Source organism: Mus caroli, unplaced genomic scaffold (genome assembly GCF_978045245.1).
Source record: "Mus caroli unplaced genomic scaffold, Mus_caroli_1 scaffold_13, whole genome shotgun sequence".
In the NCBI taxonomy this organism is placed as follows: Eukaryota; Metazoa; Chordata; class Mammalia; order Rodentia; family Muridae; genus Mus; species Mus caroli.
Genome location: NW_028227268.1, coordinates 43,680,977 through 43,707,622, shown reverse-complemented (window position 1 = coordinate 43,707,622; position 26,646 = coordinate 43,680,977). Strand labels below are relative to the sequence as shown.

General features: G+C 48.6%; 1 protein-coding gene across 3 annotated transcripts; it reads right to left on the bottom strand.

Annotated features, from left to right (window-relative positions):
- Positions 1–1,770: 1,770 nt before the first annotated feature.
- Positions 1,771–24,705, bottom strand: Lgals9 (galectin 9). Of its 3 annotated transcripts, none has more exons than XM_021177629.3 (11): positions 24,429–24,705; positions 16,524–16,612; positions 11,528–11,729; positions 9,883–9,993; positions 8,349–8,441; positions 6,701–6,736; positions 6,132–6,182; positions 5,564–5,605; positions 4,687–4,775; positions 4,381–4,543; positions 1,771–2,297 (listed from the first exon to the last, which is right to left on the bottom strand). In XM_021177629.3, the coding sequence occupies exons 1-11, from the start codon at positions 24,465–24,467 to the stop codon at positions 2,151–2,153; spliced, it is 1,062 nt and encodes a 353-aa protein (XP_021033288.1). In that variant the 5' UTR covers positions 24,468–24,705; the 3' UTR covers positions 1,771–2,150. The 3 variants fall into 3 exon arrangements, with proteins under 3 accessions (XP_021033288.1, XP_085685896.1, XP_021033289.1); XM_085829770.1 differs by lacking the exon at positions 24,429–24,705 and adding an exon at positions 17,636–17,814; XM_021177630.3 differs by lacking the exon at positions 8,349–8,441 and having other exon boundaries at positions 24,429–24,591.
- Positions 24,706–26,646: the final 1,941 nt, after the last annotated feature.

The following is a 26,646-nucleotide window of genomic DNA, read 5'->3' as shown; positions in this document are numbered from 1 at the left end:
CAGGCAGATCCCTGGAGCTCACTGGCCACAAGTCAATCAGTGAGCGTTAGGTTCAATGAGAGGCCCTGTCTCAAAAGATAAGGCAGACAGAGACTAAGGAAGACACTCAAGCTGGGTGGTGGTGACACACGCCTTTAATCTCAGCATTCAGGAGGTAGAAGCAAGCAGATCTCAAAGTTCACGGCCAGCCTGATCTACAGAGTGAGTTCCAGGGCAGCCAGGGGCTACCCAGAGAAACCCTGTCTCGGAAAAAAAAAAGTCTTCTCCATCTCTTCTCTCTGCTGTTTCTCTCTTTATCTCCCCTTCCCCTCCATGGTACTCCTCTGGTCTCAATCCTTTGGGCCAGTGAACTTGCCCAAGAGCAGCTTCCCAATAAACCAATAAATCTGCCTTTAATAAAATCTTTAGCCGGGTATGGTGACACACGCCTTTAATCCCAGCACTTGGGAGGCAGAAGCAGGTGGATTTCTGAGTTCGAGGCCAGCCTGGTCTACAGAGTGAGTTCCAGGACAGCCAGGGCTACACAGAGAAACCCTGTCTCAAAACAAAAAACAAAAAACAAAAAACAAAAAACAAAACAAAACAAAAAAAATCTTAAAAAAAAAAAAGAGAAGAGAAGAGACTCAGAATTGGCATATGACCTCCATATACATTTTCATTCACTTGTATGCATGGAGACATAGCACATGCACACATACATACCACACACACATCATACATACACACACATACATACACCACATACACACATACATACTCACACACATACACACACCATATATGCATACACAGCCTCAACACATATACCCATACATACACACCACACATACATACAAACTGTACACATACACACCACACACATACACACCATATACACATACATACATACATACATACATACCACATATATCACATATATGTACACATCACATACCTATATATTCATATACCACACACACATACACACCATATATACCACACACACACACACACACACCACAGATGTACACACACCACAGATGTACACACACACACACACACACACACCACAGATGCACACACACACCACAGATGCACACACACACACACACCACAGATGCACACACACACACACACACACCACAGATGTACACACACACACACACCATATATACCACATACACACACACACACACCCCACAGATGTACACACACTCTGGCTTAGTAGGTCTGGGAAGGACCCAATGCTGCTTTTTCTTTCACTTCTGTTTTGTGAGACAAGATCACATTGTGTATTCCAAGCTGATCTTGAACTTGCCATCCTCCTGCCTCAGGATGCCAGGTGGGCTGCTGCATTTCTGACCAGCTCCCAGGTGTTGCTGAAGCTGATGATCTGAAGTCCCCACCCTGGTTCCTGAGGGAGGGGAGCCTCAAGGAGTTAGCATCATTCAGGGTCCCTAATGGCAGGTCCCCACCCCAGACCCTTCTGCTAGGGAGCTCACAGCAGGCCAGCTCCTCCTGACCCCATTACCTCTCCTCCCACCCAACACAAGCTGCCAGGGCTCCCACAGCCTCTGCCCAGCACCTCCTCCATCTTAGAGCATGAGGTTGCTCCCTGGTTTGCACTGAGGCTGGCATTCTTGTCAGAGACCCTGGGCCCCAGTTTGCACCTTGTGGGGTTTGGGAGGAGGGACCCCTATACACAGGGCACAGACCTGTCTCCTACCATTCCCTTTGGTAGGTTCTAGAATGTCTCTAGGCCTGTTCAATAACCCAGCCATCTCACATGTGTGTGTAGACAAGCAATATTATTTCTTTATTTTATGGATACTGGGCAAGACATTGTGGGTCAGTTGAAGGCCAGTGGGATGAAGGGGTGAAGGAAAAGAGCCACAGAGGGGGGAAAGATCAGAGATCCGAGCAAACCCAGGAGGGTCACTTCCCTCAGTATGTAGCTAGCTTGGGGGCAATGGCTCAGACTATGGACTGACAGCCATGTGCCACACAGCCCAGGACACCCCCTTTGTGCAGGGGAGTCAATTGGGAATTTCACCTTCCTGGAATTCCTGTAAGTGATGATCTCTTTTGATGGTGCCAGGGCTGAGACAGGGGAGAGATGACAAGACATAGGCAGGGTGCCCCAGCCCTTATCCCTAGGCCAGAGAGCTTGCTTATGTCTGCACGTGGGTCAGCTGGATATCACCCGCCACTTCTAGAGTGTTGATATCGTGCAAGTTCTTCAGGCGGTGGTAGTATTCACACATGTGTTGACCATTCACAGCCACCTTGAAGCAGTGACCTTCACATAAGATCCACACCTGGGCAGAGACACCACAACAGGGCGTTTTGAGAACCCAGGATTGTGTCTTCTTCCCCCAGCCTCTCTCCTTCCTTAGAAGCAAGCCCCAATCCTGGCCTCTAGACAGCCTGAAGGGTCTGCCTTCCACTAAACAACAGCATTCTCTTGGCCTTGTACATTCGTGGAAGCTGTTCCCAAGCTTATTTGCATGATTGATTTCCCACCATTCAGAGAGAGAAGAGTACAGGCCCATCCCCTCCCACGACCTTCCATGCCTCTCTCACCTCCTGACTCCCACCCATTCCCCCCAACCATCTACCCAGACCATGTCCCCACCCCAATCTCACTCTCCATATGAACCCTGAGCCACTAGTGACAGGAGTTGGCTTGGGCTACCTCTGTCTCCAGTGTTCCGGGCCTGGTCTCCACCAAGTCATTTTCAACGAGACAACTGACACAACCAAGTTAAAGCTTTGTGACCCAGGGCCACCGCTAACACTCATCTCGCACTGTGTGAGGACCAGGCTAACACTCACCTCATGCTGGATGTGAGCACTATCTATCCAAAGTGTGCCGCAGACCCCGTCACGCCCCACCCTTTTACTCTATGAGATTCTGTTTTATTTATTAGGTCTGTGTTGTCACTAAACTAAAATCCAAGCTCAGAGGGCTGGAGAGATGGCTTAGCAGCTAAGAGCACTGGCTGCTCTTGCAGAGGACCTGGGTTCATTTCCTAGCACCCACATGGCAGCTCACAACTGTCTGTAACTCTAGCTCCAGGGGATCTGATGCCTTCTTCTGACTTCTGAGGGCCTCAGGCATGCATGCACATGGTATACATCCATGCTGAAAAACACTCATAAATTTAAAAAAAAAAAAAAAGCCAAGCGTGCTACATGTCTGTAATTAATTACAGCATTTGAGAGGCAGGAGGATCAGGAGTTCAAGGCCAGCCTTGAATATGAAGTAAGTGTGAGACAAGCCTGGGCTATGTATGTGTCTCAATAACAGTAGCGAAATGCAAGCTTGCTTTATGACCTAGAGCCCCATGCTCTAAGTCTCGTGGCAAAGAGTGTTGTCATTACAGTTCCAAATGATGGCTGCACATTGGCCCAGGGGCAGGGTCTCAGCATTGATTTTTCTCATTTAAGCTCACTAGGTAATTTGATGTCTTAACCAGGGTGGATAAGGCCTACTTGGGGTATCAGGCTTCCAGCCGCAGCTCAATGCCAGCTCTTCCTCCTTGGTAACACATGACTGCATAAGCCAACGAGCGAATGGCAGTTCACTCTTGGCTGTGATTGGCACAAAACTGGCTGTGTGACCTCATGCAAGTGACCCATCTTTGTGAGTTTATCTGCCCCTCTGCAGTGGGTTCAAGACTAACCCTCTTAAGACCCTGTCTAAAAAGAGAAGGAAAGAAAAAAGAAGGAAGGAAGAAAAGGAAGAAGAAAAAGGGACTGGTGAGATGGCTCAGCAGTTAAGAGCACTGACTGTTCTTCTGAAGATCTTGAGTTCAAATCCCAGCAACCACATGGTGGCTCACAACCATCTGTAATGAGATCTGATGCCCTCTTCTGGCATGTTTGAAGACAGCTACCGTGTACTTACATATAATAAATAAATCAATCTTTAAAAAAAAAAAGGACAGCCATGACTTACTAGTATGGAGGAGGAAGAGGAGGAAGAGGAGGAGGAGGAGGAGGAGGCAGGGCTGGGAAATGGGTGTGGTGGTTCAGGCCTGTAATCTTAGCAAGGTAGATGGATCACCTGAGCTCAAGGGCAGACACCTTACAGAATGAGTTGTAGGTAAGCCTGGGCTAAAGTGAGTCCCTGCCACAAACAAACAAACAAACAAACAAACAAGCAAACAAACCCAGGCTACTGTTCTTGCCTAGCCTAAGGCTGTCTGTCAGTCCCCAGATCTGGGGGAAGTGGGCATAGCAGATACAAACCTTTACTTCAGCAGGGGCAGTACTCATGAAATAATATCAATTTGTACAGCATTTTCTCTCCTTTGGGATGCAGCCCTCACATCCCAGGCATCGGCCTGTATCCCATCACAGACCCCTGCATCCTCCTCTTGCACCCTAGCATCTTACCAAGAAGCTCTGGCCTCGACTGAAGGGCATCCTCCCAAGCAGACTTCGCTCTTCCTGCCCCCAGGAGTTGTTGATCTGAGTGTTTCGGACAACAGCATTCTCATTGAAACGGGGGTTCAGGTGGAAAGCAATGTCACCTCCACAGCGAAGGTTGATATGGAACCTGGAATGGACAGTTCACAGAGACCCCGTTTAGCTACTGAGCTCTGGGCTCAGCCCCTACCCATCATCCCAGGTGGCTCAGAGCCACGCTGACCAGAACAACCCTGGAAGCCTCTGTTGTGGGAGCCCTGGGGGTTGTCTTACCTCGTAGCATCTGGCAAGACATTGCCTGATATCATGATGGACTTGGACGGGTAAAGCCCATTTGGGATGGGGGTGTAGAAAGGTATGGTCTGTAGGGAGGGTGAGAACAGAGTATCTTCAGCTGGGCTGCAGCAACAGCAGGGGACACAGTGTCTAAGGACTCTAAAGCCTGGCCCATGAGTCCTGCATCTTCTGGAAGGCATCCAGTTTCCTTTACTTGACTCATTAAGTGTCAAAATAAAAGAACCCTTCCAGTGTTTCCCAAAATACATTTCAACTATAACGAGGAGGAATATTGTTGGGGCACAAATGTCTTTGGGGTGTTGGGGTTTAATGAGAATGCCCCTCCCACCACCACCCAGAGGCTCATATATTTAAATAGTTGGTCCCCTGTTGATGGAACTGTTTGTGAAGGATTGAGAGGTGTGGTCTTGTTGGAGAAAATGTGTTGCTGGGGTTTAAGCTTTGAGGTTTCAAATGACCTGTACCATTCCCAGCCTCCTCTACTCCTCAACAACCCCGGCCTCCTACAAAATGTGAGCTCTCAGCTACTGCTCCGGTGCTGTGCCTGCCTCTTTGCTGCCAGGTTCCCTGCTGTGATGGTCATGAGCTTGTAAGCCCCAAATTAAACGCTTCCTTCTGTAAGGTGCCTTGGTCATGGTGTCTAAGGCAGGTCTACAATTTGCTCCTGCTGAAGGGGCCATTTTAAAGTTGAAAGCTCTTTTCCAACTGTCTACTGATAGATACTTGAACTGTTTACCTGGGTGCAGGAACCTTCACTGATCATGTAAGTCAGAGAACTCTCCCACAAAGCCCTTCACCTCTCACCCTGCCCAACATGAGCCAAAGCTCCAGAGCTCCACAGGAAACCACTTACATAGGCTGGGGTGGGGTACACCATAGGAGGGATTCCAGGAGTCTGTGGAAGAGACACACGAGTGACACACACTCCAAGGGACCTTCAACAGCCAGCCCTTGAAGCCTCCTATCCCTCTTCTCTGTCACACCAGCAGACACAGAACTTCCTGGCCTTTTTCCTGGAGCCCACGATGGTCCCTTGTCTTTTAGCCACTTCCCATGCATCCCCATCAACTCAGGGTCTCCCACCTGCACTGTGCTAGGGGAAGGACAGATAGACTGGCTGTCAGTAGTGACTCGGTGGGGGTTTGAGCTTAGTTAGCAAGCTAGGGTCTGGGGCCACCACACTCCAGCCTGGGCAACTGGAGAACCAGAGTGCCTGCCAGTTATATTCCTATAAAGACTGTTTCTGAGTGTCTATTGTCCCAAGGAGAGTTTGGGCTGTTCTTCTTAGCAGAGGGCCCAGCCCCAGCTTTCTCCATGTCTGTCCTAAGTACTTTGGTTCCAACTTTGTGACTCTAGGGAATTATGCTTTTGACTAAAGGAAAGTGGTAGGTCTGTGAGGTAACCAAAAATTTTAGACTTACAGAGAACATCTGTCCAGGGGTGCTGTGAACCATATGGATGGTAGTTTGAGCCTGGGAAAAAAAAGAAATGGGTTCTCACCGTTACAAGAACTACTATCTGCCACCAGAGGGTGCTGCATTATATCCATCCGTAAGCCTGAAGCTTGGACTGTAATCAGGCAGGTCTTTCACCACAGTCCCTCCCAGACACCCATATACACTAGGGCTGGGGAGTGGAAGATAGATTATGACTAGAGTTCTGCCCACCAGCCTTGCCAGTGCTCGGAATCCAGCTGTGCGCCACCACCATGTATTGTTAAGGGATGCTGAGGATAAACTCAGGGATTTGTGTGCGCTACTCAAACACTCTACTCCACCAACAGAATTCACCCCCAGCATTGTTCTCTCTATTTGATCAGAGCCAGCCAAGCACACCTGCAGCCCCCTCCCACCAATATCCCTGAGGCCTGGTGGGTAAGGAGTGTGTGTTGTCTTGTCTGCCCTTATGAGGGATGCTGGAGCCTTATGGTTCTAAACATACACACACACACACACACACACACACACACACACACGAGCAGAGGACTTACCACGGGTGCCTGGTGGGCAGGACGAAAGTCCTGAGTCTGAAAAGGATCAAGGGAGGGGAAAGGTGGTTATCTCTGGGATCACACGGGGTGAGAGGTGACCTCAAAGGTCAGGCGTTGTCCTGGTGGTCAGCATCACCTCCTTCCTGAGCCTGCCGCACAGCCCTTAAATTCTCACCCTCGCAAGGATGCAGAGGGGGTACCTGGTCCCCTGAGAGAGGATTCAACCCGCCTGGCCACATGGCGAGGTGAGAGCCACACTCCCAGATCCCCACTTGGTTAGCATTTAGCTTTGTTGGGTGCTGAGCGCAGAGCTTCAGTGCTTTCCAAGGAGACCAGCGTCCTTGACTCCCATCCCCCTGCTGAGGTCCGAGGCTCAGAAAGGTTAAGCAACTTGCCCTGGCTGGCCCTGGCACTGAGTAAGAAGATCCCAAGGGAACCCAGCTAAGTCACATTGCATCTACCACGTCCCAGGCCAGGGTCAATGTTGGGCTACCCTGCAATGGCTTCCAGATCCCCTGCCAGACCTAGAGTTGGTATGGCAGAAGGCAGGTGACATTTCAGGCCATCATGAACCGCAACTGCCTGAGTGACCACAGAGCTGCTGGCCTTACCTCCCTACCCACATCCCACCACCGCCATCCCAGCGTATATCCCTCCCTCCATTTTTAGCTTCCTGTTCTCCCTGACTATTCAAAAAAAAAAAAAAATCCATGTTCTGAGTCCCTATTGCGTGCCAGCACCAAGTAAGGAGCTGGAAATACATAAATGAACAAACAAGCCCTGGTGCCAGTCTTCCAGGATTCCTGGGCATGGAGAAGGTGGGTAACTTGAAGAAGGTGCACATGCAAAGGATGTTGTGTCCCACACAGCACAGACAAGTGACAAGTCCACCATAACATAAGGTGGGCCAGAGAAAACTCTTGAGTGTTATTTAAACAAAGAATTATAGTGTAATTGTTAGTTTGCCAGGGGCGAGGTGAACAGATGGGTTAGCCTGTGCAAAAGAGAGCTGGCCAGCGAGGGCTTTGAGTGAACCTCGGAGGTGATGTGACTGAGCGGAGGTGGGAAGTAAGCTGAAGCCAGACTAGACAGTGCTCTGTTGTGCCTTATGGGAGAATTTGAGCTTGTGTTTATTTATCGCTTAGTTTTTGTTTTGTCTGGTTTGGTTTGGTTTGGTTTGGTTTGGTTTGGTTTGGTTTGGTTTAGACAGGGTCTCACATGGTTCAAGCTGAAGGTGATTTTGAACTTCTGATCCTTCCTGGTTCTTCCCCCAAAGTACGAAGATTATAGGCATCCTCCAGGCTTCGCGCTCTGTTCAGAAAGACTTTTGGCCCTAACCCTAAAGGATTTTACAGTGGGCGAGTGTGAGGCAGAATGTGGGTGGGTGAGGTCACTGTGCAGTGGTGAAAGGAACCATCCCAGCTGACACATGTGAGGAGTTACCACAGGCTAGACCCACGAGTGGCTTTAGGGAGAGAGAGGGGCACTTAGAAGAACAGAGCCAGGAGGGACACAATTCTGGGCAGCTGGTGAATGCAGAGGACCCTGGCTTGGTTTGATGGGGTCTGAAGGCCCCTGGCTAGCTTGTTGGTTGGACCTGCCTCTAGGCTCTATCTCTTTGAGTCTCCAGGCCGAACACTTAACTCACTTTCTGTTTGCGCCCCTTAGGGGTCCGTGGGAACTGGACTGGCTGAGAGAACTGCACTGTGGAGAAGACAGGCTGGACAGGGGCTGCAGAGTTCTGTTAAAACAAAAGCATGTCTGGGTGACAGAAACAGGAGGCATTGCCAAAGCAAGGGCAGGCAAAAAGCAAGGGCTGGCTCCGGACCCAGAGGAATGACACCAGGAAAGGGTTAGGTTGGCGTGAGCAAGGTCAGGGTGCCCCTTTCCTCCCTCTGTCCTGCTTCTGCTCCTGCAGGAAGGGTCAAGAATCAGCAGCTGTGAGGATGAGGCCAGAGGAAAAGGGGCCAGTTTCCCCCGCAGAATCTCTAGATATTAATTTATTTATTTACTTATTTACAGTATTTGGTATTTTTGTGACGGAGTCTCATGTAGCCCAGGCTAGTCTTAAACTCACTACGTAGGAGAGGAAGAGGATGGCCTTGAACTCCTAACTCCTCTGCCTTCGGAATCGCAGACCCGAGACTCTGCCCAGCTGGACTTTCAGATCTTAGCAACACATCAAAAATTCTAAAACAAGCCGGGTAGCAGTGGTGCACACCTTTAATCCCAGCACTCAGAAGGCAGAGGCAGGAGGAACCCTGAGAATTCAAGGCCAGTCTGGTCTCTACATAGCCAGTTCCCAAAAGAGTCAGGACTGCATAGAAAAACTCTGTCTCAATTGCTCTGTTTAAACACAGATGAATGTGGTCTGTAATCTCAAGCATTAAAGAGGCTGGAAGCAGGAAGATGACACTGTAGAGCCAATCTGGGCTACACAGTTTTCAAGGCCAGCCTGAGCTAAAATATCAGAACTAGGCCTGGTGTTACGCATCTATAATCACAACACTGGAGAGAGAAACTGAGACAGGAGGATTGGCAAAAGTTCATCAGACGCTGTCACAAAATAAATAATTTGTTTTCAGAGCTGAGCCTGGTCCCATATATCTGTTATCCCAGTACTCAAGAGGCAGAAGCAGAAGAATCATAAATTAGAGGCCAGCCTGGGTTACAAAGTGAGATTTTGCCACACACTAAAAGAAAAGAAAAGAAAACAAAACAAAACAAAAGAAAGCAAAACAACAACAACAAAAAAAACCACATACACACACACAAAAGTTTTTTTGGGTTTTTGTTGGTTTGTTGGTTGGTTGGTGTTTGGTTTGATTTTGGTTTTGTTTGTTTGTTTTTAATACAGCAGTCAAACAGACCCAGGCTGGGCCACACTGTGCCCCCTGATTTGGATTCCATTTGGTTCCCTTTTAGAATTTCCTGGTCATGCACTAGACAGCTGAAGACAAGGAAACGCTTTGGCATCTTCACCAAGGTAGATTGTTCATCCCAGAGAAATCAATGCCAAAAGGGACAGAGAGACAGACATCAGGCAGACAGACACCGAATCGGCAAACCAGGGCAGCTCCAGAGCTACCTGGGGAAGATGCTTGCTGGTGCCCCACTGAGTGGGCACAAGCCCGACTGGTCACTGTCCTCTAACCCTGGGACAGGTGCCAACCTTTCCTGACCTGGAAGGTGATAAAGGACAGCTTCAAGCAGCCGGAGACAGCGATGGTGTCCACAAGGTGGTAGGGTACGCGGTGTTGGTACTGCACAAAGAATTTCTTGTTCACCATCACCTGAGGGAAGAGAATCACTGTGGGAGGAGGGCCAGGCCAGGCCACACCCAAGCTTTCCTTTCAGAAATAAGGATCTGCATCTTACATCCAGCTCTTCAAGGCAGGAACATCACCTGCAATGCCTGCCAAGGACAGAGTGTGTGAGCCACTGCACTCAGACCCATTATCCTCTGGGCTCCTGTTTCCTGTGGGCGTTCACTTACTTAGTCCAGGCTTACAGTTGCTTTTTAGAATACTTTTAGAGTTACTTTACTTCATGTGTATAAGTGTTTTTCATGCATGTATGTATGTGCACCACATGCATGCCTGTTGTACCATAAGAGGATGTTGAATCCCTTAGAACTGGACTTACAGATGGTTGTGGACTGCCGTGTAGGTGCAGGGAACTCAGCCTCTGCAAGAGCAGTCAGTGCTCTTAACCACTGAGCCATCTCTCCAGCCCCTAGGTTTATCTTTTCAAACTTGGTTCGTGTCAGTTAATTTTGTTTTTAAGTTGTTAAAACAGGGTCTCCTGTAGCCCAGGCTAGCTTCAAACTTGCTATGTAGCTAAGGATGACCCTTAACTCCTTGATCTTTTTGTTTCCATTACCCAAATGCTGGGATAAGAGACATGTACCACTAGGCCTAGTTTATGCAGTACCATGATCAAATCCAGAGCTCTGTGCATGCTGGGAAGGGATTCTACTAAGAGAACTACATCCCAGCCCTCACCTGGGGTAATAGTTACATGTGTATAGGATGCTTATGAGCAACAGAAGAAAAACAAGCTCAGGTTGTGCTTGTAGAGCACAAGGACCTCAGTGTCCCGCTCACCCCGGCCCAGGGACAGTGCCTAGCCTGTAGGGACACTCTGCCTTTAGCCAAACCTGAAGAAAACTTTGAACAATGTATTTCAACTGATGCAAGTTAAGACGGGGTGGGGGTGGGGGTGGGGGTTGTGTAGCTCAGTGGCAGAGCACTTGCCTCGTATGCAGGAGGCTAGGTGTGACTCCCAGCACCATAGAAAGCAGATGTTACTGGGACTGGCAGGTGAGGAGTTAGCTTGGATTTTGGGCCAAGTGAGGCTGTCTGCACAAGAGGCCCCACCTTGCCTTTGACAGTTGTTCGCTGGGGAAAGGGAAGTCATATCCTTTCAGCAGTGTAGTCATGCTAAGCCCCAGAAAACAACTCCACACCCATGCATGCAAAAGCAACTGTAATAAAACCCAGTGGGCGAATGGGGGTGGGGGAGACATAAAAGTAGGAAGGGACTGGGAAGACAAGGGTTTCAGGGTTTGTTGGTGGTGGTGGTTGGTTTTGTTTTTAAGACATATGGAGCCTCAAAGCAACATGGTGACAGATTGAGGTCTTATTTTCTAAGGAATAATAAAAGCAAGAGGTGCCTCTGCAGATTACAGGCTGGAGTCTGTAAGGCAGAGAGCAAAGGTCACATCTGTGTAGTGGCTTGGCTGAGACCTGATCTCATTGAATGTGGCTGTTTCAATGTGGTGGTTTGCCCAGGGAGCTGGTTGGGGGAGGGATCCCCCCCACTCACCTTGAACTCTGACCTCTGCACCAGGAAGCAAAGTTCAAAGGGCATCCCCTTCTGGAAGGGCATCTGCATCTTTCTCTCCTCAGGCCCCCACTGTCCGTTCTGCTTCGTGTTGCAAACCACATACCCTCCTTCCTCAAACCGGGGATTGAAGTGGAAGGCAATGTCATTTCCATTGAAGCTGTTCTGAAAGTTCACCACAATCCTAAGGCAGAGAGAGAGAGAAAAAAAAAAAAAAGAGCATCCTAGGGCGTGGCTTGCCGCCAGTGGGCCCGAAGCGCCTCCGACTGCCTGGGGCGTTAGCACAGTTTGAGGTCATCGGATTCAGACCTAATACATTTTGTACAGTGACCGCATTTTGCTCTTCCCGTGCTCCTTTCTTAAAAAGTAAAGTAGACAGTTAGTAAGAAAAACAACAAAAACGATGTGTCTTTCGCCACAGACAGCTAGAACTGGGCTCGCTCTTGGCAGTCAGCAGCTGGCATGCAGTGCTAAGCATCCCTCTGGGGGAGAGGTGTCATCTGCCATCGGCTGCCTCGCTCAGCTGTGCACTGTTGTGCAACTCCATTGTCATAGTTGGTTTTCGTTGTTGACACATCTGGGAAGGGAAAACTGGTGAACTGCCTCCAAGGATTCCCCCAGGACTAGAGCGTGTCTTTGGGGTGTTTCTTGGTTGCTGATTAACGGAGGAGGGCCCAGCCCACTGTGGATGGTGCAAGCTGGCCAGTAAGCAGCCATTCCTCCATGGTTCTCTGCATCACTTCCTGTCTTGGCTTCTTTTAATGATGTAACCTATGCGCTAAATGAACCCTTGCCTGGCCTAGTTGCTTCTGGTCCAAGTGCTTTATCACAGCAATAGAGGCAAAGTAATACAACCACCGTCTGGCCAGGCAAGATGCGCCACTGGCCAATCGCAGCAAGTCTGTTATGATGGCGGCCACTACTTTCTGCTTGGATTCGAGGCTATCCCTTGGTGGGAGTTGACTGTAAAGCTGGACAAAAGCCCGCAGCGGAAGGAATTAGGTAGGTCCTAGTGGGGAAGCTAACACTATTGTTTTGCTGAGTGGGTACAAATGTGCGCATAGAGATGCCTCTATATCCATGTCTATTATATTTTTATTAATTAAATTAATTATTCACTTACTAACAATGCTGCTGTCAGATTCAGTCAAGGTAAGCTTCTTTTGCTGAAAATGTGACAGCTACACGTGGGCATAAGTAGTAAAAAAAACCCCAAATAATGGAAAACATAGACATAAATGGGCCATCTCTATCACCCCTCCAAAATTCAGAGAGTAGCCCAGGAGAGAGGACAGGAAGACTGAGTGAATGATGCCCAGGGAGGGCGTGAGCGCCGTGGAACACTTCTCTTCCAGGTGTGACCTGGCCATGGTACTTCTGAACTCAGAGCAGCTACGGTTAGCTACAAGGCCCACTCAAGACTGCGTCAGACAGTACTCCGTCTGGAGGGAGGAGAGGCTCTCCACACGTGACCCTTCCCTGCGAATTTTCAGGCAGTTAATGGGAGAAGCAAGGAGTGTTTTCCTTCAGGGGTGTAGTCACATCACCTGAGTGCTCATGTTCCTGCAAGCACACTGTAACTCATGCACACGGATGTGAGCTTGATGGAACTGATATCAAAGATGAACATTAAGAATATTGCCCACTGGGGGCTGCAGAGAGGCTCAGAGGTTAAGAGCACCTTGTGGCTCTTGCAGAGGAGGATCTCTTTTGCCTCCTACCCCCACAGCGTGGCTCACAGCCACCTGTTACTCCAGTCCCCGGGGGATCCAAGGGCCTCTTCTGATCTTCATGGGCAACAGGCTCACATGTAACATTCAGACATACATGCAGGCAAAACACTCATATCCATAAAATAAAATTTAAAAAAATTATTAAAGAGAAATGTCTCCCAGGAAAGTCCTTTGCATAAGGGGACAGTGTCTGGAGGTGAGCACTGACTGCTGAAAGCAACCTGTGACCTGCTCAATGGGGAAAGCAATGGACAAATTCAGGACACTTGAGATGGCTCAGCAGGTAAAGACACCTACAGCCAAGCCCGACACCTAGGTTCAATCCCTGGGATCCTCACGGTGCCGGGGAATAACTGACTCCTGAAAGTTGTCCTCTGATATCACACATATGCCGTGGCAAGAGTGAGCACAAACACACACACATACATGTAATAATTTACAAAAGAAAAAAAGAACCAGTTCAAAAATCATGTGAAATTGTTCTCCAGCCATGAGAAGCCTTCACTCCTAAGCTTGGTCCTCACAGAGCGCTGTTGTGCTATGTTGAGAGACATAGGTACGGAAGTCAGGGTTAGAGCTCTAACCTGGGCTCCAGTGTCTCCTCCATATGACCCTTGACCCACACTAACTTTGTAAGTTCCCCTTTTACCAACAGTGGAAAATTCCCATTCTTGTCACTTTCCTGGGAGGAAGCCCCTTCCCCACGGTCACTTTTGAAGTACAGCTGGGGCTCCAAGAGGAGCGGGTTAAAAATCACAAAACTTCAGGACTGGCAGGAGCTCAAAACTTCACCAAAGGAGCGAATTTGGAGTTTGCCCCGCCTCTCCAGGTCATTGCCAGCTTGGATTCAAGATCCAAGTTCAGGTTTGAGACTCTCCTCCCAGGGGCCTCACAATCCAGGGGCCTGAACTAAAGTGATTGCTGCCGGCCTCTCTACTCACTCTGGGCTCCATAGCCCTCACACAGAGCTTTGTCACCTGCACCCCACTCCGCGTACCCCGCACTGTGCCACACTCAGAGGCAGCCCCTGACACACATCCCATCAGCTCCTCTCACATGGGAAAGCCTGTTCGAGTTTTCTGTTGGAAGGTGCCTTCTGGAACAGTCTAAGCAGCAGGATGATGACCAGGCCCTCAATGGCTGAGACCTTAGACATTAGGACATATAAGGAGCTACTGTGGCCCTAAGGCAGGGCCTGTCCCAGCTGGTCATATGTTTGGGAGGTTTGAGCAGACACAGAATCACAACACTGAAGCCTTAGTTCTTTTTTGAGACAGGTCTCGTGTACCCCAGCCTGGTCTCAAACTTGATGTGTAGCTGATAATGAATTTAAATTCCTAATCCACCTGTCCTCTGGGTCTGATATTATGATTATCTGTTTTGGTTTTTGGTCCCTGTCCTGCTGCCTGAACCCCACCCTCTACCCCTGTCCTATGGTTTGAGCCTAGGACTTGCTTGTTAGGCAAGCATTCTACCAACCCAGCTATATCCCTAGCCCCTTTATTTGTCTTGCATCAGATACCACTGCTTTTAAAATTCCCAGGGATGTACTTCTGCCTGAGAAGGGGATCTCTCCTAAGCTCCAAGGGAGGGCACCAGCTTTGGGAGGGAGAAGGCAGTCTGTAGCAAACGCTGGAGTGGAGCTTTCCCCGTGTGGGTCCTGGATCTCCAGCTGGGAGGTCATAGGACAATCCCCTACTGCACTGCAGGGATCTCACACAGGCCTGGTAGCCAACATGGCTGTGACTACCCAGTAAGACAGCAAAGGTGGGAAAAGCTAGCCAGAAACCAAATAGTTGGAGTGACATGAAGGAGACTCAGGAAGTCTTCCCATTGTCCCATTTAAGGCCATGATGGGCTGTTGTGTTTGGGACGAACAGCTGTGACTCTCATAGGAGATGGGCTGACTCTTTAGTTGGCAGCTACCACATAGACCCACCCAAAACAGATGAAAGCTGTATACACAACAGCAGAGGCTAATCAGGCTACAGGAAACCCAGGCCTTCTACAGCCCTTGAGAACACTCCCGGGTGCTCCAGTGCCCTGGCCCTCTTTTTATTTTTTATTTTGAGAAAGAGTCTTAATAAGTTGCCTAGGCTATCCTTAAACTTATTCAGTAGCCCAGGAAGGCCTTGAATCTTAGATCCTCCTGCCTCAGCCTTCCTCGGAGTTGAGCTGATAGACCTATCGGCAGCTTACTTTTCCTTTTGAAGATAGACCATGTACCCCAGGCTAGCCTCAAACTCCTTATATAGCTGAGGTTGACTTTGAACTTTTTTTTTTTAATCTTTAAGATTTATTTATTGTCCTATGTAAGTACACAGTAGCTGTCTTCAGACACACCAAAAGAGGGCGTCAGATCTCATTATGGATGGTTGTAAGCCACCATGTAGTTGCTGGGATTTGAACTCAGGACCTTTGGAAAAGCAGTCAGTGCTCTTAACCACAGGGCCATCTCGCCAGCTCCAACTTTGAACTTTTTCTGTTTTGTTTTCAAGATAGGGTCTTGCTATATAGTAAGTAGGAACATACTATGTAGACCAGGCTGGCCTTGAATTCAGAGATCCACCTGACTCTGTGACTTTTAACTTCTGATCTTCCAGTACCAAGCACTCCCATGCTTGGATTACAGGCACACACCACCATACCCAGTTTATGTAGCGCTGAGGTCTAGCCCAGGGCTTTGTGTGTGCTCAGCAAGCACTCCACTAACTGAGCTGCATCTCCATCCCTGGGGTTGCCCTTGACAGAAACTTTAAAATATTTCCTAGGACTCAAAAACTGATAGAGACACCTGGACAGATAGAGCCGAGAGACTGTGCAAAGGCTAAGAATGCTTCCTGCTCTTCCCCAGCTCAGCTTTCTGCATCCAGATCAGGCAGCTCCTAACTATCTGTAACTCCAGCTCCAGGAGGATCTGACCTCTTCTGACCTCCTCGGGCACCTGCACCCATGTACACACACACACACACACACACACCTAAAAAGAAAATTAGATAAAGCTGCAGTGGGAACTAAAGGACCTTCTCTCTTTGCAACACCGTGTCACAGTGTCAAGTGCGTCTTGTGGCTTGCTGTTCTTACCACTTCCCTCCTCAGACTGTGAGCTCCCTGGGACCAGGATGCTCAGTCTAGTGAGTCTGTCAATGGTGCTAAGATGGCAGGTACGGGCAGCGCCAGCCCTCCATACCCTGCAGCTCCACAGTTGCTGAGACTGGAGATCAACACCAATGCCATCCACATACCTTTGTGCAAAACTCTTGGTAGTCCCCTGGAGGGTCACCTGAAGTCCCTCCTGCAGCCCTCCTTGGATTAGTCCAGTAAAGGGGATGATCTGCATGGGGGAAATGGAGAGATATCAGTTGGCTGACATTCGCCTGGTGTGACAGTACCCAGTTAGGGCCAGGGACCCTGTTAGGGCATGGCCACCAAGGAACTAGAATCCCAGCCACACAGAACTTAGGGTCCCTCGTAGAGGCAGGCCCAATCTAGTTTCACAGTCCTTCTGAAAGGATCAGAAGACCACCAGGTTTCTGAGGCTTAGCCAGCAAGTGACCTCAAGCCTTTATCTTCCCCAGTCTGTAGGAGGTGACAGCTGTAGAACCTACCAGAAGGAAACAGCATACAAGGTAAGGAATGAGAATTGTGGTGAAGGCTGCTGGCCCCAACCCAAGTTCACCAAAGACCTCAGGGTCCTGACTAGGGACTCAGGAGGCCAGAAGACCCACCATTCTGTTTTGGAATTCAAGACCTTTCCTCTTAAGAGAGGGCCGAGGAAGGTATTCCCCAGCCCCCACCACCATGTAACAACATTGGCAGCTTGTTACATGCTCTGTTGTTACATGCTCTGTTGTTACATGCTCTGTTGTTACATGCTCTGTTGTTACATGCTCTGTTGTTACATGCTCTGTTGTTACATGCTCTGTTGTTACATGCTCGCTCAGTTCTCCCGGGGCCAGCTCTGCTGCTGGTTGTTAGCTGCAGCCTGCTCTGAAGATCTCAGCTTCTCTTCCTTCCCTAGGCCGACCCAGCTGCCTGTGAGCCCAGTGGTCCCTCTACCCCAGGGCCCGCTAGCACTCTCTCCATCAGGTTTCTCCCTACCCTCCCTAAAGTGTCCTAAAGGGGCACTGGGTCCCAGTGAGAGTCACACTGCTTTAGAGTCAGAAGAGTTCCAGGTTTGGACCCTAGTCACTGATCAGTATCTGTGTGTCTCTCTTTGCCTCAGTTTCTTCATTTGTAAATGGAGATAAACTATCGCCCCTGCTCCGGGACTCAGTCTTCACAAGACTGGCACCCCTCTGCCCTCATTCATCTTGCCTCATCCTCTCAAAACCAAATTCCCAAATTGGTGACTTACCATCTTCCAGAATATCCTTTTCTACCAAGGATAGCTCTGCTGCCTGCCGGGGCTGTCTCCTGATTGATTCTGCTATCTCTCCAGGGTGTTTAAATGTGTTTTCTGAAACCTCCTTTGGGTCAACGCCCTATGTAAATTAAATGCTCCAGGATCCAGGAAGGTGCCAGAGTTAAGTGATGTGACAGGTAGGGACTGGGATAGGTTGGCCTCAAGCTGTTTATCTGGCAGAGCACTGTACTCAGCTTTAATGAGGCCCACTGCTGGGGCCATGAAGCAAGCAAACACAAGAGACAGTTTGATATCCTGGGACCCTATTTGGTTTGGAATTATGCACACTCCAACCCCTTTAATAATTCAATAGTTTGCCGGGCAGTGGTGGCGCATGTCTTTAATCCTAGCACTTGGGAGGCAGAGGCAGGCAGATTTCTGGTCTACAGGGTGAGTTCCAGGGCAGCCAGGGCTTCACAGAGAAACCCTGTCTCAAAAAACCCTAAATAAATAAATAAATAAATAAATAGTTTTTAAATAATTCAATAAATTTAATAATTCCTTCCTTCGACTGCACTTACTATGCACCTATGTATATGCACATATTATAGGCACATTCACAAACAATGCAGCTAGAAACCTCAGCGCTCCTAGAGCTCACACCTGCACCAGGCTACACCACTCCCACATCTGAGCAAGAATGTAAATGTCCCTGCCCCTAGGTAACAATCAAATCCAGACAGCTCCTATTCAAATACATCCCTCACCCTGTTCAGGTAGGAAGGGGAGAAGGGTTTAATCTAGCCTGCACTGGTTTGGGGGTGTGTATGCAGTGGGGCAAAGAAAGGGAGACTGCGTGGAGGGAAGGGGCAGGCACAGTAGGAATGAATGTATAAAGCCAACCACCAAACACAGAACCACTTAAACCAGGCCCCTCAGGAACCAGCTCCTTCTTCTCTTGAACCCCGAAAAAAGCAGCCTCGAGCCACCGCTGCGCCCTTGGAGTACTCGGGCCCACCTGGACCACTGTCAGTTTTGAGCGTCTCCCACACTAACGATAAAGCTGTGTGGCTTCCTTTGCCTGTGAGCCAAGGGCTCTTACTGAATAAGTTGCCAAGAATTTGGAAACACTGACCATAAGGTAGCAGAGCTGCCAAACTTTCACAAGAACACAAATCTGAACTGTGAGGATGATTTTGTAATCTAATTCTGGGGTGCTCGGAGCTCCTTAAAAATGTATAAGAATTCTTGTCAGGCGTGGTTTTACACACCTGTGATCTCAGCCTTGGAAAGTGAATGCAGGAAGACCTGGGTTCACATTTATTTAATTTTTAAATTTTTTTATTAGATATTTTCTTCATTTACATTTCAAATGCTACCCTGAAATTCCCCTATACCCTCCTTCGGCCCTGCTCCCCTACCCACCCCCTCCCACTTCTTGGCCCTGGCATTCCCCTGTACTGGGGCATATAAAGTTTGCAAGACCAAGGGGCCTCTCTTCCCAGTGATGGCCGACTAGGCCATCTTCTGCTACATATGCAGCTAGAGACACGAGCTCTGGGGGGTACTGGTTAGTTCATATTGTTGTTCTACCTATAGGGTTGCAGACCCCTTCAGCTCCTTGGGTACTTTCTCTAGCTCCTCCATTGGGGGCCCTGTGTTCCATCCAATAGATGACTGTGAGCATCCACTTCTGTCAAATTTATTTAATATTAAAAACATATCCTGTATCACAGGATGAGAGAGTATTTTCAGTGTAATGTGTCAGGTGTTGTTTTAGAATAACCCGAGATTGGAAAAGAAGGTAGCCAGAGGGATAAAAGAGAAAGCAAGATAGGTCCTGGGATGGATGGCCATTTAAGACACTTAAGGCAAGCTCCAATTAACTTGTTACCCGACAGCCCAACAGAAAATACCCACCCACCAAATTCAACCCACTGGCTGTTAAAGATAAATGCTGGACCGGTCGAGGGATCTGCACACCTTATGCTATCATATGTCAGTTCTAAAGGCAGAGAGACTACAGGATTGGCTTCCTAGACATGGCCTCATGGCTATCGAGAATACTTACTGATCCTTCATCCTAAGCAAAGAGACCCCCCTCAGCAATAAGCTCAGATACCTCTTCATTCTAAACTTAGATCCATTCTAAACCCAAAAACTGTCTCACCTTCCACTCTAAAGTCTATAGATTTTTTTTCTTTTTTGTCCCCACTCGTTCCAGCCCAAAGATTTATCTATTACTATTATATGTAAATACACTGTAGTTATCTTCAGACACACCAGAAGAGGGCATCAGATCTCATTACTGATGGTTGTGAGCCACCATGTGGTTGCTGGGATTTGAACTCAGGACCTTCAGAAGAACAGTCAGTGCCCTTAACCGCTGAGCCAGCTCTCCAACCCATAAAAAAAAAAAAAAAATCTATAGAACTTCCTTTGACTGTGGCTTGCTGGTCTTTGTTCTGCATTGCTGTTGGATCTCTACCTCGTTCCTTTCGGCTTCTCCTGTTGTTAATGGCTGGCACTATTAAGGAATTCCATCCTGTTTATCGCTAACCAACACCCCCTCCAGGTTCTCTTATCTAACTGTCACTGACTTCCTTCTATCACTAACCAATACCTCCTCCAGGTTCTCTTATCTGTCACTGACTTCCTTTCGGTCTTTATCCTTGGCTGTCCAGAACCTATGGAAGCCTGTAATGGCTCCCCAGATATTCCAGTCCCATTTGAACTGACCCCACTGTAACCATTTCTGGGAAGTGCCTTCTCACACTTCGTGTTGGCTCTGCCACTGAGTGATTCGGTAACCTGAAACAAATCACAGCTTGGCTATGTCTGAGGTCCTGCATTCACACCCTCGTCTGCACTCCCATGCAGGTCTGTGGAATGCAGGGGACCAGTCAGCCTGAGGGAACTGTGGATTGGCCTTGTTGTTATTTTGTTTCTGTGGTGCTAGCTAGGGATGAAACCCAGGGTCTCAAACTTTCTAGACAAAAAACCACTTCCTGTGTCCCTAGCTTGACGAGATGGTTATTGGAAACTCCTCCAGGGCAGGAGAAGTCTTCCAGAGAACTCAAGTGCAGATGCCAGGATCCCCGCCAGGCAGCTCATTACTAGAAATTCCAGCACAATGATCTGACGCCCTCTTCCAGCCTCCTTGGGCACTATACACACATGGCATGCACTCACAGACACACAGACACACACACACACACACAAACAAAAATAAAAATCAACCTTTTTAAAAATAAAGAAAAGAAAATCCCTCCCCTCTCCTGAAATTGTCCTTAGAACTTTTGCTGGCAGCTGAAGGCTCGACACTTAACCCACCTGTACTCCTTGAAGACCACAAGCTGTGAAACCTGCATGATAGGTATGTGGTCACAAGTGCAGTGCATGATAGGGATGTGGTCACATGTGTGCACAGAAGGTCTGGGAGAAAGACAGGAATAATGGACAGAGGTCATGGGGGCAGAGCAGTACAGATCTATCTCTGAAGAATCAATCTCCCCCGACCCCCCAAAAAAAAAACCCTTCTTGAGACTTCATGTTTTTGTTTGTTTGAGACAATCTCACTTAGCCCAGGCAGACTGTAGCCAAAGCTGACCCTTGAACTTCCGTCTCAAGCTCCTATGTGTTGAGAGAGCCAATGTGTCCTACCATCCCCGGCTTAGATTTTAGTATCTTAAATGGTGTCCTAAAGTCTGAGACACATTATTTATTCTAACATGAGTGAATCTTATAAGCAAAGCACAAGAATAGCAAAAAGATGGGGAAGGACCTAAAAGTCCACTAAAAGTCAATATATAATACTGGAAACAAATGCTTTGTTGTTGTTGTTGTTGCTGTTGCTGTTGTTGTTTGCTTTGTTTCTGTGATGCTAGGGATTAAACCCAGGCTCTCAAACTTTCTAGACAAGCACACTTCCTTGTATGTCTATACACACAGGATAAATAGCAATAATTGATGCTATTTGCATGTGATGAATTCAGGGTAGAGAGCATGGAGGTGGAACAGTGGAGAGGCAGCACCTGTGGTTATTTATTCATTTTTGTGTGGTTGAGGAGCTCAGAGGACAACACAGAGGAATCTCTCCTTCTACCCTATGGACTCCAGGTCACCAAGCTCAGTGGCCAGAGCCTCACCTACTGAGCCCAAATGAGGTCATTGTATAGAAGGTGGGAGGGGCTATTTGTACTTGGTTACTAATTCATAGATAAACTTTAGGACTGAGAGACTTCAGGAAGGTCTGTATGGCACACCTCACCCTTCCCTCACCCCCAGCAAAGGCACGGAACCTGGGACTATGTTGATTTAAGTGATGAAAGGGACTGTGCTGATAGGTTGAAGTCCGTGGACATGGGGAGATTGCTAAATTACCCAGTCTAGCCTTAAAAAATCACCAGTAACCTCATAAGAAGGGTCAGGCTCTGAAATAGACGGAAAGAAGAGATCTGTTCTGGTGAGATGCATCAGTAGATAAGTATACTCGTAACAGAGCCGGATGATGCAAGTTAGACCCTCAGAACCCAAATGGCAGATGAAAAAGTCTGCCTCCCAAAGTTGTTCTCTGACCTCTGTCACATACACACACACAAACCAAACAAGCAAACAAAAACAAACAAACAAGCAAACAAACAAACAAATACATTTTGTCTAGAAGAAGCGTGGGCTGCCAAGACTCGTCTTCTACCCAGAGGCTAAGGTCTTTTGCTTCCGTTTCCTGTTGGGACATGCAGAAGGCAGAGCCTACAGACAGAGTATGGTCAGCTCAGTGGTCTACTGGGGCACACAGTTTGGGTACCAGCAGTGTCTGGCATACTTTCAAGCCAGAAGGCCTAGCCGTCCCAGAAGTCCAAAGACCCAGACAGTCCCTTAAGCATCCTAACAGCCTTGGTTTTCCTGTCTTTGTGGGTGAGGAAACGGAAGTGCAGAAAATTAAGTAACTTGCCCAAAGCTACACAGCTGGTTAACGACAAGCCTGGGGTTCAGACGCTAGAACTAATGTTCTCCGTCATAGGTGACATAGGCTCCCTTTCATGAGGAAGCACATACATGCCCTTGGCCCCTGGTCACCAGGGTCACACGAGAGAGTCATGCTGCCCAGTCCCATCTTCTTCTGGACCCTCATGGGAGTCAGCAACCAAGCCTGTCCATGACATGGCCCTCAGGCTGTGACAACACTGTTCCTCTGCAGGACATGAGTCACATGACTTTTGTACAACGTCAGCACTTCAGTGGACGTGTGACCCACAGCTACAGAAGTCAGTGGGTCACTGAGTGAGACCAGCCAGGTGAGAGGAACTGTGATCCCAGTGCTATGGCGACATAGCCTCCATGTCTCCCACCAAGACCTGTTTAACCTCTTCCCTCCCCTGTGGGAGGATTTCCCTTCATATTTGAAAATATTGCTTCTTCCTTCATTTTTTTTTTCCTGATTGTTTTAAAGATGGGGCACTGTCGTATAGCCCAGGCTAACCTTGAACTCACTAGGCAATCCCGTCAGGCCTAAAGCGCACGGAAACCCTCTTACCAGCCTCCCAAGTGCTGAGAAGTCTACTTTCTAAATCCAAGTTGTCAGCTCTGCCTGGTGGGAAACCAGAGTGGGTGTATCATGCCCCTGTGACACGTTCTGCCCTTGAAGGCCCCACAGAGACACTGGACGGTCCCTTCTAGCTTTCCCATCTACCTTCCATGCAGGTCCCAAGTCAGAAGCCTTAACCCTGTGGCTGAGGACACCGGTAGCCCCAAGCAAAGCCCAGAGCTGTGTTAGAGCAGGCTCTGACGCTGGGCTCTGGCAGCCAGCTCACCTACAGACCCTGCTGTCTCCCACCTGCATACACAGCGACTCTACAGAAGGTTCCTGGGAGCATCACTTTTGTCTCCTTTACTGCCATCTCCCCATGAGCATCCCCTCTTCTGGGAAAAGCACTTTCCTTCGCTGTCACCTACCATCTGAGGACATGTGGCAAGGCCTCGACCTCTCAAAGTCTCAGTGTCTCCACTTACAGTGTGGCTACTAAGCTTCCTAGTGAATAAACAAAACCACCTATAGACAGGGGGCGGAAAAAGGAGCCCAAGGCAGCCCTTTGCACCCTGCACTAAAAGACAGTCCCTACTTGCCTGTCTGCACACACTCTGGAAGTGTTCTTGGGTGAATTCTAACATGGCCCTTGGAGGACAGAGGGGAGGGTTTCCCTGTTCCCCTCCCGTGCACTCCCAAGACACCTCCATGTTCCAGGTGCTGTTTAAACACCTACGTGTGCTATCTGCTTTCTCCTTACCTTAACCTCAGGAGACAGACTAAGTATTATTTCCATTTTACAGATGCAGTAGCTGAGGCCCAGAGAGGAGAAAGTACTGCGCGTGCGACATCACCTAGTTTGTAAATGGCTGAACAGAGATCCTCTCTAAAGCAGACACATTAAGTGTCATGTGAATATCTGCTACCTGCTACCTCCCCCCACCCCCAACAAGCCCACCCACATCACCATATAAACTGTCTCCTTTGTAGATGCTACCAGGTAGCATGGAAGAGGCACATATTAATCCACCTCATAAATCATGGTGAGTGGAACCCTTGGGTCCTCAGAGGCACAGTAAGCCTAGCATGAGACACGAGCTGCATCAGGATGACCCAGCCTGGCATGCCTGGCATGTTTGTCCCTTATGTGCTGTCTGCAGGACACCCCACCCTCTATCTGTGTCACTCCGTTGTTTCCCCACAGGTCCAGAGCAACTTCCCCTGGATGTGGCCGTTAGCGTTTCCTCAATCACCCCACAACTGCACCCCACAACTCACCGGGTTAATGTACGGAGGCTGGGCACTGAAGAGAGCCATCTCTTCTATCTCAGGGGACCCAATGCTCTCTCTTCCTCACTCGATGGAAGACAGAACTCTGCACAGGGCGGAGCTCAGCTAGGAAACAGAAACCACTGCTATTTGGCACTTACTCAAGGGGAGGAGCTCAGTGGCTGAGGGAAGTATCTAGAGAAAAAGAAAGCTGATGTCAGGGTGGAGGGCTGGAGGTGGGACTCAGCGGGAGGACCGGAGGACACTGGGTGCTCTCTGCTCTGCCTTGGCTTTCCCTTCCTGTGCTCTGCCCAGAGAACCAGTCTAATGGCCAGCAGGCGTTCCTCGACAGCCTCGGCCGGAAGTGGCTGTGCTTCTGAGCCTGCTTCCTCACCCCATCAAGCAGAGCTGAGCCTTCATTTGTCCTCTGGGTGGGCATCCGTGGAAAAGACCCTCCTCAGACCTTTGTATGTGCAGGGAAAACAGTGCTCAGAAAGACCAAGGGGCAGCATGAGCAAGGTTACACAACTCCTTACGGGCACTCCAAAATCTCTGTGATGCTGTAGGCTTCCAAGAAGTATCTCTCCCTGGTGTGAAAGCTTAACCATGGAGAGCTATTTTGCAAGAAACACACCACGGCTGAGGTTGTTAATGTGGACTAGGTGGGGGCCCTGGGAACTTCATTGCCATCTGCCTGTGAATTTGTCTGTTCTCCTTGTCTCTCCCCTCTTTCCCTCTGTTTTGGGGTAGAAGAGGAAACATACTTTGGACACAGTAGAATATTTCAAGTGACAAGGGAGGAGACCCTAGGAAATATTTGAAATAGTTTTGAAGCCAGGAGAGATGACCCATCATGAATTCCCAGCATGCCTAGTCTACAACATACATACCTCCTCCCTTCTCCTTTCCTCCCTCCCCACTTCCTCCTTTTCTTCATGTAGACCAGGCTGGCTTTGAACCCAGTATGTAGCCAAGGATGACCTTGAACTTCTTCTTCTTCTTTTTTTAAATAATTTTTATTTTTTATTTATATGTAAGTACACTGTAGCTGTCTTCAGACACACCAGTAGAGGGTGTCAGATGTCATTACAGATGGTTGTAAGCCACCATGTGGTTGTTGGGATTTGAACTTCGGACCTTCATAAGAACAGTCAGTGCTCTTAACCGCTGAGCCATCTCTCCAGCCCCGACCTTGAACTTCTGATCCTCCTGCCTCTACCTCCCAAGTGCTTGGATTATACCTAGGACTCACCTCTACCTGATGGTGCTGGGGTTAGGACCTAAGACTTCCTATGAGCTAGTCATGCACTCCACCAACTTAACTACATCACCAGCCTTTCCCTGCCTTAAATAAAAATACAAAACCCAAACCTGGCTCTTGTGGCTTAGGTTATGAGTTAAGGGAAATAAATAATCGGTGAAGCAAAGAATTGCAGGACAGGTTTGGGGTGGGGGTGGGGTGGGGGTGGGGGTGGGACTGGGGAGCCAGGAAAACAGACTTACCTGGACTCATTCAGGACTTTGGAATTGCACTACGGCTAGCTAGGAGCAAGCTTGCTGTGACAAAGCTGTGGTCGTTATTCCCAGAGAAGTATGGGCTGCAAACTTATTCCCACAGCATCAGTGTTGGGAAGTGTCCTCGGCACCATGGAGCTGATTCGGTTTGGGGACTGGTTCTTTTCCTTGGACTGGTGTGGCTTAGCAAAAGACATGCAGCTGCAGATTTGACCTCTTGCCTATATTTCTACCTTCTGCCTTCAACCATGCAGTCATAAGACGGTTATCTTGGTTTGTGCTTCCCAGCCTCCAGGGTAGAGAGAAAGAAACATACATTCTCTATGAACTAGTTAGCCTACGTTCTCTATGAATTAGTTAGCCTGCAACATTCTGTTACAGTATCACAGAATGGCCCTCTGGGTACCAAGGGATACCAAGGGGGAAGTCAGTTCCAAGGAGGAAGTCAGACACTTATCTGTGACACGATTTCTTCTTACACTCAGCTGAGACACACCAAAACTTGCAAAGACTAATTCTTTTTTTTTTTTTTTTTTTTTTTTTTTTAGATTTATTTATTATATGTAAGTACACTGTAGCTGTCCTCAGACACTCCAGAAGAGGGCGCCAGATCTCGTTACGGATGGTTGTGAGCCACCATGTGGTTGCTGGGATTTGAACTCTGGACCTCTGGAAGAGCAGTCGGGTGCTCTTACCCACTGAGCCATCTCAC